Consider the following 18,263-nt stretch of genomic DNA (forward strand, 5'->3'; position numbering starts at 1 on the left):
GTAGAGACTGGAGGGAAGTGGCAGGGGGAAGAGCCAGAGACTGTGGGAGTAGGGGAAAGGGATGACATTTGAGGGAAGTGGAGGGGAGGGCAGAGACTGGGGAGAGTTGGGGTTAGGGGTGTGTGTGTCAGGGGACAGGAAGGCTAAGGCTACAGGGCAAGGGGCCACTGCTTTCCCTCCCTGATATAGCAGGGCAGGGACACATTCAAGACAGCCCATTGATACTTAGATTCTATACCTGGAAAATGTTAACATATTTTTTTAAATTCTGAATATAGAATCTAATTATTAGGGGGGGGTCGTCTTAAAAACAAGGTTGTCTTAGATTTGAACAAATATGGTATATTGGATTCAGCATTGTCCAGTAGTTAAAAAATTACACAAGGCAATTTTTATCTGATCACCAGTATTTCTTCCCTTTGGTCTCTTGAATATGTAAATTTCCAATTTATGTATGCATTTATGAGGATTATGTTTAGAGAATATATACTATTCTTCTGCCTGAAGTTATTAGAATATTTAGTTCTCTCCTTACTCCTTTATTTAAACCATTATTAAGCTCCAGATTTAATATTCTTTTGATATGAATGAAAGCATTTGTTTCCCCTTCAAGCTGTTGTTTCAAGCTATATAGAGCACTGCTATTTTTATTCATATTTGGAATCTTATCTTACTAGTAGGCCTGTGCGAAGTGCGTAGTATTCACTTTGGATTCAGATTCGGCCAATTTCGGGGACAGTGATTCAATTTGGTGTTTCGAATCAGTGTCCTGAATTGATTCAGCCATATCTGATTTGGATATTTGGCTGCTGCTGAATTGGCTGAATCTCTGAATGAGACAGGCCCCATCCCCTGCCTGCTCTCCCAGCCCCGTCAATGGCTGCCCTGCCTGGCCCCAGCTCCCGGCTCTTGGAAAAAAAAAATAAAAAGCCCCGCACTTATCAGCTGCTGCCAGGTGTGTGTGGGGGGCGATCCCCTCTGCCCCCCACTCCCACATGCTGCGTGGCAGGCTCTGTCATGAGCCCCCACCCCCCACCCACTCTCCCAGCTCCGAGCTCGTTAAAAAAAATAAAATAAAAAAAGCCCCCACTCACCGGCTTCTGCCAGGCAGGGGAGCAATCCCCGCTACCCCACACTGTCCCTCGCTGCATGGGGGGCTCTGCCATGAGCCCCCAGATGCCCTGAGGCTGCTGCAGCAGCCAGTGAGTATAGGCTTCTGTGTGTGCGGAGCTGGGGCAGACGAGGCATCCATTGGGGGCATGGGGGGAGCAGGTAGGGGATGGGGCCTGACAGGCCCCATGGTGCCTTCCCCTCTCCTCCAGCCACGCCCCCTGCTCCCTACTTACCAGCACGGAGTCTGCGTCCAACTCCCTGTGGCAGCGAGTGGGGACTACCCAAATCTCCAAAGCTCTCCAAATCTTTGCTGAATCGATTCGGAGAGCTTTGAATCAATTCAGACCTTTTAAATGGTCTCCTGATTCAATTTGGAGATTCGGCTGCCGAATCTCCTCCGAATCAAATCAGCGCCTGAAGCTTTGCACAGCCCTACTTACTAGTACCCGGTACTATACTAGTATTAATAACTTTCTTTACTTAAATGAATGTTTACATTCTGAAGAATCCAAAACTATGGTGGTGACCAGATCGTTGTTATGACCTGCAAATGGAACATTCAATCTCTAGTATATTCTCTTCTGCATGTTTATTACCAAACACCTAACAGCACAATTTTAGATGTATACCTAGGATAGCATTGTTGGCCATTTGTTACAGTTTGAAGTACAGTAAACGCTCTGTTATCTGGCATCCCCCGGGAATATACTTAGAAGCTAGAGTAGAAGTCGTCCTGCCTGGCAACATGAGCCCCATTGTGGATCCTTTGCCAGTCATACCATTCTCTAGACCCCATGATGCTAGCCATTATAGTGGAAAAGTTTTTTGGGGTAAATGTGATATCTTTTACTTGGTCTAGTAAAAGATACCACATTTACCCAAAGAACCTTGTCTGCCTATGTCCTTAGACCAACACAGCTACCACCAAAACCCCTAAACCATTATGGTACGTATGTGTGCCCTGAATAGGCACTGCTAATGGGCAGCGGCCAGTGAAATTTAGGTACCTGCCCCATTGTATCCAATGTACAATTTCATGTTAAGGAAAGTATGAGATATTTCGGGCTGCACAAGACTGAAGAAAAAGTTACCAGTTTATGATCTATTTTAATGCTTCTGCTGCTTTTCTGTGCATCTTTGACACTGTAGATTCATTTTTAGTATATATTCACCTGGGGATTAGGATGAATTTGTACCAAAACAATTAAAATACATATATTTAAATGTAATGCCTCTTTTTAACAGAACTAGCATATATTTGTATATTTTCAGGCTTCCAAATTTATGGAAAATACTAAGTTCCACATGATCCAGAAGGGTAATAAAATCACAAAATTAATGAACTGCTCAAACAAATGTAATAATTGTACTTGAGGTTTTAAATGGCAGTGAATTCTTTGTTGAAGAATACAGATATTTAATACACAGACGTAGTTTGGACAGGATTGATTTTTTCCATTGAATTGTGAAAAAATTCTGTAAATAATACCTAAAATGTTCCACTAAGTTACCCTGTTAATATATTGTTAACATTTACTTTATTTATTTAAACAGAGAAATCTTACTGAATATTTTGTTGCTGTGGATGTAAACAACATGCTGCAACTTTATGCCAGTATGCTGCATGAGAGACGGATCATTATTACCTCTAGCAAACTAAGCACTGTAAGTACTTCACAGGTCTCCTTTTAAGTAGAATACATTGAGAATTTCACAAAAAGACCTACAGACCTTTGCAGATTTAGATATGTTCCATGTGTACTTATGAGACAATATCTACATACTTTTTTGATATATGGTTTTAATCTGGCTCTTGAAGTACAAAAGTCTGATTTATATAAGGCCTACTTAGATGCATTAAGTCAGGTTAATTATTTTTCTTATCAGGAGATGAGAGTTCTTTAACTCTCCAGAGTTCATTTCTGTGCTTTCTGCACAATAAAAAATTCTTAAGGGCTATTATAAGATCTTTAGTATTCACTTGTGGCTTATTCCATTGGAGCTACTTGAAAGAAATCAAGGGGCCATGATAATAGCTGCTATCCTAACCTGGTAATAGGTAGATTTATCTTTGTTACAGAGTTGTTTGGGAGCGTATACTGTAATAGCTCTGATTTGAAGCAGCTCGTTATGTGAATAATAACTCACAACTCAAAATAGCATTTATATTACAGATTAAGGCTACTGCCCATACTGTAATTTTCTCCTGGTGTCTGTATAGTCTGCCAAAATGAACAAATGTTGTGTTTGGTTACAGAAATGAATGTAATGAATGAATGGATGTAAATATCCAGATGTTCTTTTATTTTAAATTTCTGAGATTTCAAAAATCTCTTTAAAAGTTGACAGATAGACCAGTGGTAAAGTCAGGTTGCAAGCGATTATCACTTTAAACCATCCTGCATCCTAGTTTATATTTGCCTTTCAGAAGTTTGAACCTTTTATTAAAACTCGCTTACTGAAAATCTTTTTATTTCTTTTAAGCAGTGCTATATAAAGCCTTTTGTCTGACAGATTTTCCACATTGGTAACTCAGCCTTACTAATTGTACTGTAGAATGAATGAACCATTACTTTAGTTTGCATGGGAACAGGATTTGGTTGTAGTTCTAGAAACTAAATTCAGGTCAGCTTTTCAAAGATCTGCAGGCACACGATTACAAAGTTTTAAAAAGTGAATTTTCTCATTGTGTAATCCTTCAGATGTCAGAGAACATATACTGTATAAAGACTAGTTTAAATTCCATTGAGCCAAAATGGAAATTGGAGGGTAGATGGGAAATGCAGAGTTCTCAGAAAATGCTAGTAGTAGTAGCACTTTCTACAATTATATTTAATTGCCACAATCTAACCCCGAAATCTGCAACTTGAATGAATAGTGTGGTTGGGCTGCTATCCTGTACTGAGTTTCACATAGCTGTATTGGTATACCATACAGGCACTGCAGTGCACCTAAGCCCAGCAGGTCTCAGGATGATCAGGGCCTAATTAAGCAAGCCACAAACAATTTGAGAATGAATGAAATCAAATCTCAGTTCAGTTTATGTAAAATTAATCTGCTTAGAGCAGGGGGTACATGTGCAAAACTAATTAATGAAAGATAAATAATAAGCATGTTGAACCTAAAAATAAGTACAAATACCCTTCCAATTGCTCTATCCCAAAACCAGACTCTGTTCTGTCATCATCCTAGTCCCATCACTTCAGCTCACCTCCCTCTGTGAAAAGCTCTTGGACAACAGATGGCTATTACTCTATAGCCATAAGATCAACAAAAAATTAGGCTTTATCGAACCAGAAAGGGAAGAGAATTTTGAAGTAAAAGATCTTCACAGAAAACACTTTGGCATCCAGGTTAGCAAAGTTCTGCTTGATGAAAGTCCAGAGGGAGCAGGCAAAAAGTGGAATTAATCCATCTTTGCATTTTGTGAATCCAGGTGCCATCTTGGTGTTCCGCTCTCCCCTTTCCTGCCCCCAAAGACAGAACAGGGGTGCTCAACCCCCAGTTTACAGGCCAGATGCAGCTCATGGAGCCCTGTCATGAAGCCCACAGGGCTCCCTGCCTGCCCTAAAATTTGACAGCAGTGCCAGCAATTGCTGCTTTCCTTCTGTCAAATGTCTGGACCTGTGGGGAGCTTTGCAGGTCAAGTAACATGCTAGATTGATGTACGGAGGTGGCCGGGCCCAATATGGGCACAACGGCAGCCAGCTAGCAGCTGTGTGGGACCCAATCCTGCAGTACAGGGCTGAGGGAAGTGGCACATGGCTACGATCTGGTGTCATGGGACCATGATCCAGCCATGCAGTACTGAGGGAGATGGCATGGGGCCGAGGGAGGTGGTGGGGAGACCCCTAATCTGGTGGCATGGTGCTGAGGGAGGCAGCATGGGGCCCCAATCTGGCTGGCAGCACAGGGCCAAGGAAGGAAGGGCAGAGCCCATGTCACTCAACTGGCCCATGGCACCAAAAGATTGAGCCGCCATTGAGAGAGAACAACCATAAATGGTCCTCTGGCTAGACCCTCTATGCTATTCCAGAAGAGAGATTGTACAGGAGACACTATAACAGTCTTTTTTTTTTTTTTCCATGGAAGAATCCTTCACTGGCCAATTAAGGCAATTTTCAGCCTCTTTTTTGCTGGAAAGCAGGACTGAATATAGAATTTGACCCTTTGCCTTTGGCTCCTTCCCATGTAAAAAAGGTCTGTTAGTGTTGACATGTTGGATTATCTGAACTACTGTAGTAGAAAAATGTCCAGCACATCTACTGCCTAGAGAATGACCTGCTGGGTGGCACGGAGGGGGAAAGGGATCTTGGAGTCCTATTGGACTCCAAGATGAACGTGAGTCGGCAGTGTGATGAAGCCATCAGAAAAGGTAATACCACTTCATTGTGCATCAGCAGATGCATGACGAACAGAACCAAGGAGGTGATACTTCCCCTATATCGGGCGCTGGTCAGACCGCAGTGGAGTACTGCGTGCAATTCTGGGTGCCGCACTTCAAGAGGGATGCGGATAACCTGGAGAGGGTCCAGAGAAGGGCCACTCGTATGGTTAAGGGCTTGCAGACCAAGCCCTACGAGGAAAGACTAGAGAACCTAGACCTTTTCAGCCTCCGCAAGAGAAGGTTGAGAGGCGACCTTGTGGCTGCCTATAAGGTCATCACGGGGGCACAGAAGGGAATTGGTGAGGTTTTATTCACCAAGGTGCCCCCGGGGGTTACAAGAAATAATGGCCACAAGCTAGCAGAGACCAGATTTAGATTGGACATTAGGAAGAACTTCTTCACAGTTAGAGTGGCCAAGGTCTGGAACGGGCTGCCAAGGGAGGTGGTGCTCTCCCCTACCGTGGGGGTCTTCAAGAGGAGGTTAGATAGGCATCTAGCTGGGATCATCTAAACCCAGCCCTCTTTCCTGCCTATGCAGGGGGTCGGACTCGATGATCTATTGAGGTCCCTTCTGACCCTAACATCTATGAATCTATAACATAAGAAGAGCAGCAGTTTGAACTAGTCGGTACTCATTATTTGTTACACCCTTTATTTTCTTGCATGCCACAAAAGATTACCACCAGTTTGGCAGGGACAGGGTTAAAGCTGACCACTGCCCCTCCTGTTTGTGGGGTGGGAAAGAAATGGCAGACATCACATCACATCACAATGAACTCCATGCTTCTATTCCTCCATCCTATTCCAGGGGGGGAAATCAGCTTCCCTTTTGAAAACACTCCCCCAGTTTTGGAGGGCTGATTTCTGTAGAAGAGATTTGTGTGTGTGATAGGCGAGTAAATACAGTTGATTAAGATCAGATCATAGGTACATATAATGCATTTGTAATGAGAGAGTGCTTAGTTCAGAATGCAACTGTGTTGTTATTCTGAAGCTTCAGATCAGTTTTAAAGTACAATCCCACATTAAAGTGCTTTGCAATAATCCATTTGGTAATACAGGCACCATGATGAGATCTTCATCAAAGAGAAATTGTTGTGCTCCCCTGGCCAAACCTAGGTCATAAAAGATACTTTTCCAAGGGGTCACCAACAATGACCATCTTGAAATAGCCTGAAATGTAATACGACCCTTAAATTGGAAAGCTAAATAACAGAAGGCAACCAAACTTTGCAAAAAAGAGAGTTGATATCATTTCCCTTATTCCTTATGGTTGTTGTCTTCAGCCTACCGACGTAGTGGTGCTTAGCTGGATTAAATAACAGTCCGCATCGAGGACCAGGTGCTGTCATAAGATTTCCTAAATTGGTTAACCACATACATGAGATTTCATGAAGCAGAAACAGAGCTGATGTACCGGATTCTTCAGTCTAAACTTTCTTCTCATGTCCTGGGACACACTGTAATGCAGGGGTGGGCAAAATGCGGCCCATGGGCCAGATGCAGCCCTCCAGGCCATTCTATCTGACCTGCAGGGCCCCTAAAATTTTAGAAAATTAATATTTATCAGCCTTTGGCTGCCTGTCATGCGGCCCTCAATGGCTTGCCAAAATTCAGTAAGCAGCCCTCCACCCAAAATAATTAATTGCCTGCCCCTGCTGTAATGGCATAATGACTTCAGAAATATGCTGCTTGTTTGTTTTAATAAACCCTTTTAGCAACAATAAAAACTAAACATCCATTAAAAATGATTCAGTTTGCTTTTTTTTAGTCTTTTGGGTTGATTAATATATTTATGCGTTAAAATGGTGGACTGTTGGGCTTAAAAATCTGTATCTGACTTAATGGCTGATGTTCCAAATACTGTAAACAGTTTATAGCTGAGTGAAGTGTTTGTTAGCTTTAGTTCTCTTGACCCATTGTTGGTATAAAATGAAGAAGGACTTTGAATGAATTGAAAAGGTAGCCTTTTGGTATTCCCAAATTACAATTTGATTCTTAAACAGATTTTTCTTTTTTTTTAAAGTACGTTTTATTGTTAAGAGAGTTGTTCTTTATCTGTAGGGTTAAGTTAATACCAAGTGTTCATGACAGTTCATCAAGTCTGGGTTGTGATGTCACCCCCAAGTTATCAGCTCTGTTTTGGTTCACTATCTCAGGGCAGTAGGACAGATAACAAAAGGCATAATTCAAGGCCTCACTCAGTTTCTCCTTACTCTTCTTTTGAGGGGGATGTAGAATGACTTGAGTCTATCTGTAAAAATATTCTTTTAAGTCCAGCACATCTCTGCTATAAATTTCATGCAGTACATTTTATGCATCGGTTATATTCAAGATAAAGGATTTGTCCTGGTTATAAAAAAATGAGATAAACATTCAATACTGTAGTTAAAAAGACAGTTAACGTGGAGGAAGAGAGGATACAGGAGAAGCAGTTAAATAATTACTTTTTAAATTAGTAATTAGGCTATTAACATTTTTAACTAATACATGTGAACATATTTGCCTCAACAAGAAACTTCTGTTTCATTGAGGCTAATCAAGCAGGCTTGTGATTTATAGGCATTTTTTTCATATGCAGTTCTGTTTACTTTCAATAAATTATTCTATAATGTGGATGGTTGTTTTTACTCTCCTTTAAAAAAAAATACATCCTCTGCGTGAATCATAATCATAATTTGCATGGTAAGTACAACAAGGTAGGTGTAGGTGAAACTTACCTGCATTCCTTCCTGATATAGCTCCAGGGGCAGTATTTACCCTAGCTGTTGACTCTTTTACTAGCACAGCATTCCAACTACCTTAATAATATGATTGTCATCAACCTTGCAGCTTGCTTGGGGCTTAGTGTTAGAGCAGGATAGATTCCCTTAGCCCAAGGATCGTGTTCTGTAAAATCTGTTTGTAGCGAAAATTACAAATTGTACCTTTTGAACTGGTAACTATGAAAGAGAAACAAATTGTAAGAGTTTTCCAATGAGTGAGTGAAATAAAGCAGTGGGTTTATTGACAATAAATATTTTTATTTGTCTTTCTTTAACTGTGTATGAAGAACTAAATGTCCTGTTATAATATGGAATATTTTCATGTGCTGGTGTTTTATCATGCACTACTATACGTGTATATTATTTTTTATTAATTACATGGAGATATAATAGTTTTAATGCAGTTTATTTTTTATTCAATGTAAATATAAATTATTAAGCTACTGAGGAAGGCTTCTCCAGCAATGCTGAACTAGAACATTGATTTTATGCATGCTGTAGGCAGGCCCTAGATGTTTAGGCCCCAAGTGAACCTGCTGTGGTAGTCTACCAGAACATCATACCGTAGTCTCATGTATTCAAAGCAAAGGAATAAATCATGATTTTACAACAGTGCATCAGTTGACTTATTGCTGTTTTGTGACCGGAGGTAGGAAGGATTGCTGTTTAAAGCCATGTCATCGGTTCTCAAGTCAGTCAAGCATGAAGGCTTGTCATATGCCTCTATAATTGTACCTCACCAGACTTTCTCTAACTAGTCAGCTGGGGCTGTGCATTTTGTCTCAAACACCCGGCTGGCCAACGTCTGACAGGAGCTTTCTCATCATCCTGTCAGTAGTATGTTAACTAGAGTACATCTTTTGTGGCCTATAGTGGCAGGTGGAAAGGATGCTTCACTTTAAAGCAGATGTCTAAATGTTATCTCCATTTTGACCAGTATTTGTTTTAGCTAATGCCAACCTGATAAGTCTGTAAGCATTTCAGCTACAAAGCTCTGATTGCATTCTCAATAAGTCCTTCCTGGAGAACTCTGTACAAAGCAATGTGGTAGGAGTTTTTTAAAATAGAATTTTTTTTTTAATGGAGGGGTCCTGGGTATTTGATTGTGGGATTTTTTTCTTTACATACATACAAAGAGAACCTTTGCCAACCTTTCTGAGTGAATGACTAAACTCAGGTGATTGGACTGAATGGGTCTTTAGGCTCCATATGAATTGCTTATTCAGCTACTTTACCATGACAGTCACAGTATCAGTAGTTAACAGGAGGGTTTGGAAGACAAGGAGGTGTCCTTTGAGCCTGTGATGAAACTGTCCAGCTGCTAGGGAATGCAAAATACAGTATTCTTTCCCTGAATGCATCAGCTTTGTTCATCACTTTCTTCCTTCCACAGCTGATGCTATAAGTGAGATTCATGAGTTAATTGCTAAATGTATGTGTCCCGTGGTGGTGGTGTCCACCAAGTCATAAAGCAAGTCCAGGGTTATCTGTCTGTTTTCTCCTCTTTAAACATTTCTGCGGTTTGCAGACTGTAGATTCATCCTTGGCAATCTTTTAAAAAAATATTGACCTATACTTTGGCATTGGGGCAGATCTCTGGGCTGTGGCTACAGACTATAGTGCGTATCAGTAGGACCCTGAGTGGGACCATATACGATGGGTAGGGCTGTATGAATGTCTTTATTTGCAGTTTTTAGTCCTCAGCTAGCTGTTTGCAGAAAGGTTCTACCAGCAAAGCTAAAGCAGTCTGCCTGAGGGAGCCAAAACCATACCAGAGTTGGCTCTAGTTGTGCCCTATATGCTGGGGAAGGTAGTGACTTCAGGAATTGTTATGAAGCCATATGCCATCAGATCTGTGTCCTCTACTGGGGTCACTCTCTCATATCTAGGTTTTACCAGTCATTTCATCTGATACTGCTGCAAAATTACCACGTTTCATCTGAACACTTGATTGTAAATTTCATAACAGTGCTCATGTTAACTTGTGTTAACCTAACTTGCCTATAAAAACATAGAGTAAAACTTTGCTCTCAGATACATGCATGCAATGTATGTATGCAAGTCAGTGAGTGGAGTGTAATGGTGTCTAAGGACTGAATTTAGCTCTGCAAAATTGGGAAATAGCTATTTAATTTATTATCCTATTTCATAAAGAACTACAGATATTTAGGTGATAGTAAATGAACTTCCAGAAGTTTCATTAGGACGCAGAGGATTGTAGAATTATTGGTGTCTACAGACAGACAGCAAGCACTAGAATTACAAAAGTAAATGTCATGTTGTATATGGGAACACTGAGGCATAGAAAGGCTGAGCGATTTCACCAAGGTCACACAGGAAGTCTTAAATAGAATATTGAATTCATCTTCCCAGTACCACCCTAGCACCAGTTCCCCAGTACTATTTCTTTTCTCTGCAATATGACAGTAAATGAATGACAGGAGATGAATTGATTTAAAGCATTGAAATCTGTGATCAGGGGGTTTTACTGTTGAAAACACTGGTTTTACCTAAGTAGGTGGGTGTAACACTTGCAGAATTGACTTAACTGCCATCAGTGTAGAAATGTGAAGAACAGTATCATTACCCTCTATAGAATAAGAGTTAGGTTTTCTCTGAAAGAAAAGTCCAGGATACAAAGACAGATCAGCAGATTTATTTAAAGGATTTTGTGGTTTAACCCTAAGTTGTTCTTTTTTTTCCCAAAAAGAACAAATTTCAGGCATGCAGCCTTTTTAAAGTTTGCTTTCTTTGTCCATTTAATCTTTAGTAACCCAGTAAGTATTGCAGCACAGTGTACCAGATAGTGCCAATAATGGGAGATTTTGTGATATGGACACCTGACTACTAATAACTGGATTTAAAGTGACTAAGAAACCTTCAGATGCTGAATCACCATATCAAAAGGTTAAAGGCTCTCTAAAACCTAGCAGCCCACAGGGTTAGCATTGTTAAGACACACTAGCTACTATAGTCAGTGGTACATGAGAGTTTTATGATGGCTTAAACTGCCAAGTCTGAATTTACAGCAGAGTCAGCAGGGAGCAGCCTTTGGCAAACCTCTAGAGCAGGCGTGTCAAACATATAGCCTGCAGGCTAGATATGGCCTGTGGAGCTTCTGGCTGCAGCTGCCAGCAGCAGAGTTAATGCAAGTAATATTACGGCCACTAAGTCCCATCACTGTGGCTGCCAGAGTGGCTTTGTCTGTGTGGCCAGGACCCAGGGGGCGAATGCTGCCACTGACAACTAAAATCAGCCGCAGTTAGTGATGGAGATTGAGTAGCTGTGGTGTTAACTTCCTGGCTGGTAGTGGCACCAACTGTGGCTCCGGCAGTCAAAGCAGTGGGGGTAGCATTAAGTCCTTGGCTGCTGATGCCAAAACAGATGCTCTGGCGGCTGTGATAAGAAGCCCTGCAAGACAGACCTGGAGGTGCTATGTCCAGCCTGCAAGAAGCCTCATGCTCCACATCTAGCCCACCAACTCTTTTGAGTTTGCTAACCCTTGTGTAGAGCAAGGCTCAAACTCATGCAAAGTCAGGGTATGGACAAACATACATTTTAGCCACCTTAAAAAACTATGTGGGTACATGCAGCAGCTGTTATCGTCTGACTATTAGGTCTGCTTGAGCCTATACAGGTGAGCTAAACTGCCCTCACTCTGGTCTTGAGTGCAGTTTTGCTATGCTTGTATAATATTCCTTATCTGTTGATAGTGATACAGTTGTTATAACCTACTTCAAGTTGCCCATGCTACTGCTGACATTATTGGCTTACCACATAGTTGGGTTGTGATTAAACTAAAACTGGAATATTTAATATTTATTTCTGAATTATCAGAGCTGTTGTTTCCCTGAATTCATCAATTGGTGGCTGAGTAAAAATCTGAAGCATAATAGTGCTTGCACAGAATTGCTCTACCAGCAGCATTTAGCTTTCTGCTTTTTCCTGTTTAGTACACCTCATCTCAACCCTGTTATTCCTTTTTCCCAGAGTCACAGTTCAAAAGATGAATTACAGCATAGTCAATGATGCTCCCTAGTCTTACTTGCAATAAATAAGTCATCTGTCAACTTTTCACAAAGAATGCTATTCCCTGCTGCTCTTTAATTAGTGGACATCAGGAGAGCATACCATGAAGTAACTCTCAAGGAGGCAAAGGTAGGGGAGGAGGAAAAATTCATCCTTGGGAACTCCCCTTTCAGAAGGGAGAAATATATGCAGAGCCATCTTGTTTTATAGGAGACCAAATCTCCCTCCAGTCAGTGGGGGCTAGTAAGATAGGAGAGAAGGAAAGGATTAAGAGGTCAAGAAGAGCTAAAAAAGGAAAAGGGATGAGGAAAGGTGTGTATGTGCATGACAGGGCGGCGGGGTGGAGAAAGGGAGTGAAGTTGGGGGGTTGGGAAACGGGTGAAATATTAGTAAGGCAGAGATTTAGAATGCAGGAAATAAGCGAAAACTAGAAAAAAATTGATCAAGAATGAATGATCAACACATGGAGGTGGATAAAGAATAGAAGGAGACTAACAAAGAGCCTTAGAAAAGGTAAAAAAGTAAAAAGAAGGCAGGGGTAAATTAATTTATGAAAGGATAAAGAAATAGAAGATGGAAGAAATTTACTTTATATAATATAAAATGATAGGGGTATTGTCATCCTCAACTGTTTAAATTTCATTATTTAAAAAAACCTCAATTCCCCAAATATACATCTTTTAAAACAAGTTATGAATTTGCAGGGGGAGGGGAGGAAGGGCAGTGAGTTACAAGGACATTTCTCTGCTATCCCCACCCCAGCCACTAGTGATCCTTAGAAGGGGATGTGTTTGAGGCTGTAGTGCAATCATAGTGAAGAGGCACAGGCTTCCCCCTCCTCGTCTTCCTTTCTGGCCACTTGTCTTTCTGATATGTATTCAGTGTCATTTTCAGCCTTTCTCCTGTTAATATGAAACACTCCTTTCCCTAAGAAAGAAAGACTTTTTAAAAAGCTTTATTATAAAAAAAAAAAAAAGTTAAAACTAAAAGGTGAAAGTGCAAAAATGTGTGCCTCCCCCAGGGTCTGAGCATGAAACATTTCTCAGTAACAGAATACCATATCATAAGAGATTGAGCCCTTACCTCAGTGCCCTTCATGGAGTTACACATTTCAGACTAGCCATCGTGTCTTCCACCTTGCAGAGTGCCCCTGTGATGGCCCAGTGTGACACAAAGGGATTTACAAATTGTTGCAAGGTGAAGTGTTCAAACACAAATTAGTCATGTATCCTGACTAGGCAACAAAAGAGTTGGAGGGTGCAATTGGAGCCAGTCCCTGTGAACCATTTTCTGTGGGTGTTCAGGGTCACTGCCTTGGCTTGGCCCAACAGGAAGTTGGCCAGACAGAGCATTCTCCCTTGGCTGCTCTGTATGGATCGAGAAAATGTACACAGTCTTGGAGGAGCCTAAGTTCAGTGTGCCAAGGATGGCACTGGGGGCAGGAAAGAGTACCTGTTGTCAGGAGCAGTCCAGGAAGGTGCTAAAGAACATCTCCTTTCCCTCCTTATCACAGAAAGGACAAGCCACTCATGCCATCATATTTAAGTGGTGAGCAAAAGGGCTGGTGGCCAAGGCATCTTGGGGATTGCCAGTTACCTTGATGATGGGCAACTTGTACAAGGTGCACCAGGTCTAGCAGGTTTGCCTTGGTGTTGCTGCTCCATGTTGTATTGGGACTGGGTGTCCAGGACATGGGTGTGGGCACTGGAGGACATGAGACTAAATTGATTGTCCACGTGTACAGTGACTTGGCTGGCAGGATCTCAAAGCAGATTCCACCACTATTCTTGTTGGGTCTTCACTTCAGATAAGAGGTGGGATGCGAAGTGTACAGAGTTCAGACCAACCAGGCAGCCAGGGCTTTGGCTGGGAGCTACTCGGAGCAGGCTGAGTTGAGGAAATAAATCAGCTTGGTGGTGTGCTATTGGAGGTGAGGTGGCTTCTGGAGATGAAGTTTGGTACCCCTTTCTGCAAGGTCAGGTTGTGGACCCAGGGGCTCTTGCAGTAGCTCTGGAAATTACAGGTTAGAATTGGGTGAAACTAATGTTCTGCTATGGGTATTGTTCTGGTTGTCTTCCTTTCTTTGGGGTTAGAATTTTCCTATTCCTGCCAGAGTGGCTGAAGAAAGGGTGGTTCTTTTCATCTTCCCACAGTAGGTCATGGACCTAGTTAGATAAGAGGGTTTAGGTTCAAATGTTATAACTCACCCAGTGCCTGGTATTCAGCACACCTGCTTGTTCACTAGTGGCATCCAGGGTGTCCAAGTACTTAGTAAGTTAGAGTTGGATGTGTGCAACCCCTTAGGAAAGTCACTAAGGAGGTAAAAAAAGATGGTTGGGGATCTTAATATATGATAGAGTTGGGAGACAATCCTCTTTGATCTATACCTATATTATATGAAGGGGAGGCTGTACCTTATATGAAAGGAAGTCAGTTTGCTCAGACCACGGTAATGGTAGCCCCACCAAATAGGTGGGAGAAATCAAGGGAAGGAGGAGAGACTACACTGCATGATTTATTGCAGAAAGTGTTCCCAGATGAGTTAGTGGCCAGGTCAATGGGAGGAAAAGCAACCTTTCAGCCTGTAGGATCTTAAGTGTAGAAGCAAAGAGGATGACAGTACTCATTTGTAGATGTGACATTTCAAGCAACTGACAGAATTAGAGGATATTTTTGAGAAAATGGTTTTATGCACAGTAGAATCATAGAAAAATGGAGTAGAAAGGACCTCAGGAGGTTGTCTAGTCCAAACCTCTGCCCAAGGCAGGATCAGCCGTGCCTCAACCCTACCAGCCTAGTGTATGTAAAACTCTGCCCTTAAAAACTTTCAATGATGGAGATTCCACAACCTATTTATGTAATCAGTCCCAATGCTCATTAGAGATCGGATTGTACAAGGAGACTGCATAGCACCACAGGTTAATTTTTCTAAGGCATTTTGTCTTCTTGGAGTTGCTATTCTTGGCTTTCATAGAACATGCTACTAATCAATTTATACATTCCTGTTTTTCATATCATCTTGATTGTGGATTTTGTCATCTGTATTCTCTCTCATTTTTACCTTTAGTTGCAGAAATTGCTTTGAACATAGTAACTGGCATAATGCCAAGTGCCAGATAAGAAAAAATGGTTTTGTCTGCTACATAGGATAATTGTTTTCACATTGTTTATTTGAATTAGATGAATTTGCAAACAGCTATCAAATAAATATAAAGTAGAAGTCTGTTTACTGAAAATGTTCAAACTAAGTACTATTGTTTCAAACAGATTGCAGAGTTTCTACAGAATTTTTTTTAAAAATGCAGAATTTTAACAACCAAAACAAAATTGCTTCTCTTGTTGACAGATTCCAGACTAAGGAGAAACCATCTTAAGACAGCCACTTTGCCTCATTTTAAAATCAGTGTTCTAGATGGGTGTATTTCCACAGGGGAAATCCATTAGGACTGAAATCATGTTTATTATTCAGCCTTGAACCATAGGTATTCATTATTTTTAACCTACGCTCAGATACTGTGGTAACGAGTGATATGGAACCTTAATTAATAGAAATACTATAAAATCAGATTATTGAAAAAGTAGAATATTTTAGCTGATGCTTAACTGGTTAGTTTTTTCAGAGAAAAATCTTAAATGTTTCAGTATTACAGCAGCTGGAAAAACACACAATACTAAATGCAACTCCCCTTTATGCTAGGTTAAATAATTAGGTTACATTTTCCTCACAGTTCCTGATTCATATTGAGTCTACTGTAGATAGGTCATGTACATTTCTGAAAGTACAATAAGTATGATTTTTTTGAGAAACTGTTCCTGTGGGCCTGTATGAAGACTCCTGCAATTCTGTGGGGAATTCAGGTTACATTCTTAAACTGGATTATTTACTGCATTATTCCAAAAAGTCATATACAAGGGGTGCACATCTACATGAGATGCTGACTGCTCAGTAGTCAAAAAATACTGCATAGGAGCATGTCACAGCACAGACAGTGCTAATATGCTAATGCGCAGTATTATTAGACTACTGTGAAGTAGCGTCGCCTAAAAGATGTTTGCCAGCACTACTGTGCAGTAACTGTTGTTACTGTGAATTTATTTAGTACTTGCTAAAAAAGTATGAATGTTATTCAGGGGAGCCCAAGGGCAAAAAAGAAGGCATATAGACGGTGGAAGTAGGGTGAAGCTACCAAGGCAGAGTATACCCACTTGGCCCGCACTTGCAGGGAGGCAGTTAGAAAAGCCAAAGCAACTACAGAGCTGAGGCTGGCAACACAAATTAAAGACAACAAAAAGTCTTTTTTTAGGTATGTAGGGAGTAAAAGAAAGATGCAGGGCAACATAAGACCCCTACTGAACAAGAAGGGGCAATTAATGACAGAGGGGGGACAAGGCTGACCTATTCAATGAGTTTGCCTCAGTGTTCTTGAACAGGGACCAAGATAAGTCTCCTAATAGGTTCTTAGATGGGCATCAGAGGGACACTAGCCCACCAGCTGTCGACACTGACTTGGTGCAGAGTCACATGGATGGACTGGATGTGTTTAAGTCAGCAGGCCTGGATGAGCTACATCTGAGAGTACTGAAGGAATTAGCTGGTGTCATAGCAGAACCATTGGCACGGCTGTTTGACTGCTTATGGTGCTCGGGTCAGGTCCCAGCGGACTGGAAACGGGCCATTGTGGTCCCTATTGTCAAGAAGGGGAGGAAGGAGGATCCGAGTAATTATACCAGTTAGTCTCACTTCCACCCTTGGAAAGGTCTTTGAAAAAATTATGAAGGATCATACCCGTAGGAGTCCAGTGGGAAAAATAATGCAGCAGGGCAGCCAGCATGGATTTGTAGCAGGCAGATCATACCTGACTAATCTGGTTTCATTCTATGACAGGGTCACAAAACGCTTCGACGTGGGAGTAGAGGTGATTATCAGTTTTTTGGATTTTAGCAAGGCCTTTGATACAGTATCTCATCCCATTCTCATAAATAAATTAAGAGGCTGTGGCTTAGATGATTACACAGACCAGTGGGTGGCAAATTGGCTTAGCAGTTGCACCCAGAGAGTAGTAGTAGACGGGTCGGTATCGACCTGGAAGGATGTGGGTAGTGGGGCCCCCCAGGGTTTGGTCCTTGGACCTGTACTCTTCAGTATCTTCATCAGTGACTTGGATGTGGATGTGAAGTGTACTCTGTCCAAATTTGTGGATGATACTAAATTGTGGAGTGAAGTGCACACTCTGGAGGGTAGGGAATGATTGCAGGCAGACCTGGACAGGTTGGAAAAGTGGGCAGTACACAGTGGGATGCAGGACAACAAGAACAAGTGCAGAGTGCTGCACCTAGGGTGCAAAAATCTCCAGCACACCTACTGGCTGGGTAGTGATCCCCTCAGCAACACAGAAGCAGAAAGGATCTCCAAGTCATTGTGAACTCCATGATGAACATGAGTCGTCAGTGTGACAAAATCATCAGCAAAGCTAACTGCACTTTATCATGCATCAGCAGGTGCATGACAAATAGAACCAAGGAGGTGATACTTCCCCTCTATGCAGCACTGGTCAGACCTCAGTTGGAGTACTGCGTCCAGTTTTGGGCACTGTACTTCAAGAAGGATGTTGATAGACTCAAGAAGGTCCAGAGGAGGGCCACCCGTATGGTAATTGCTTACTGGACAAGCCCTATGAGGAGAGACTGAGGGACCTGGACCTCTTCAGCCTCCACAAGAGAAGGCTGAGAGGTGATCTCGTGGCCGCCTACAAATTCATTAGGGGGACGCAGCAAGGGATCGGAGATGCTCTGTTCACCAGGGCGCCTCTTGGGGTAACAAGGAACAATGGTCACAAACTGACAGAGAGCAGATTTAGGCTAGATATCAAGAAAAACTTCTTCACGGTAAGGGTGGCCAAAATTTGGAATGGGCTTCCAAGGGAGGTGGTGCTCTCCCCTACCTTGGGGGTCTTTAAAAGAAGGCTGGA

General features: G+C 41.8%; 1 protein-coding gene across 1 annotated transcript in view; it reads left to right on the forward strand.

The window, feature by feature from the left end:
* The window catches only part of DENND1B (DENN domain containing 1B), a gene marked incomplete at its 5' end in the record, with an annotated part of 194,116 nt that overhangs the window by 78,207 nt on the left and 97,646 nt on the right, over window positions 1–18,263 (forward strand). Inside the window, one exon of the mRNA XM_006036702.3 lies at window positions 2,668–2,778. Within this exon, the coding sequence (XP_006036764.1) occupies window positions 2,668–2,778 (111 nt within the window). The remainder of the gene's footprint in view (window positions 1–2,667; window positions 2,779–18,263) is intronic.

This window comes from Alligator sinensis, unplaced genomic scaffold, assembly GCF_000455745.1.
Source record: "Alligator sinensis unplaced genomic scaffold, ASM45574v1 scaffold1621_1, whole genome shotgun sequence".
Taxonomy (NCBI): domain Eukaryota; kingdom Metazoa; phylum Chordata; order Crocodylia; family Alligatoridae; genus Alligator; species Alligator sinensis.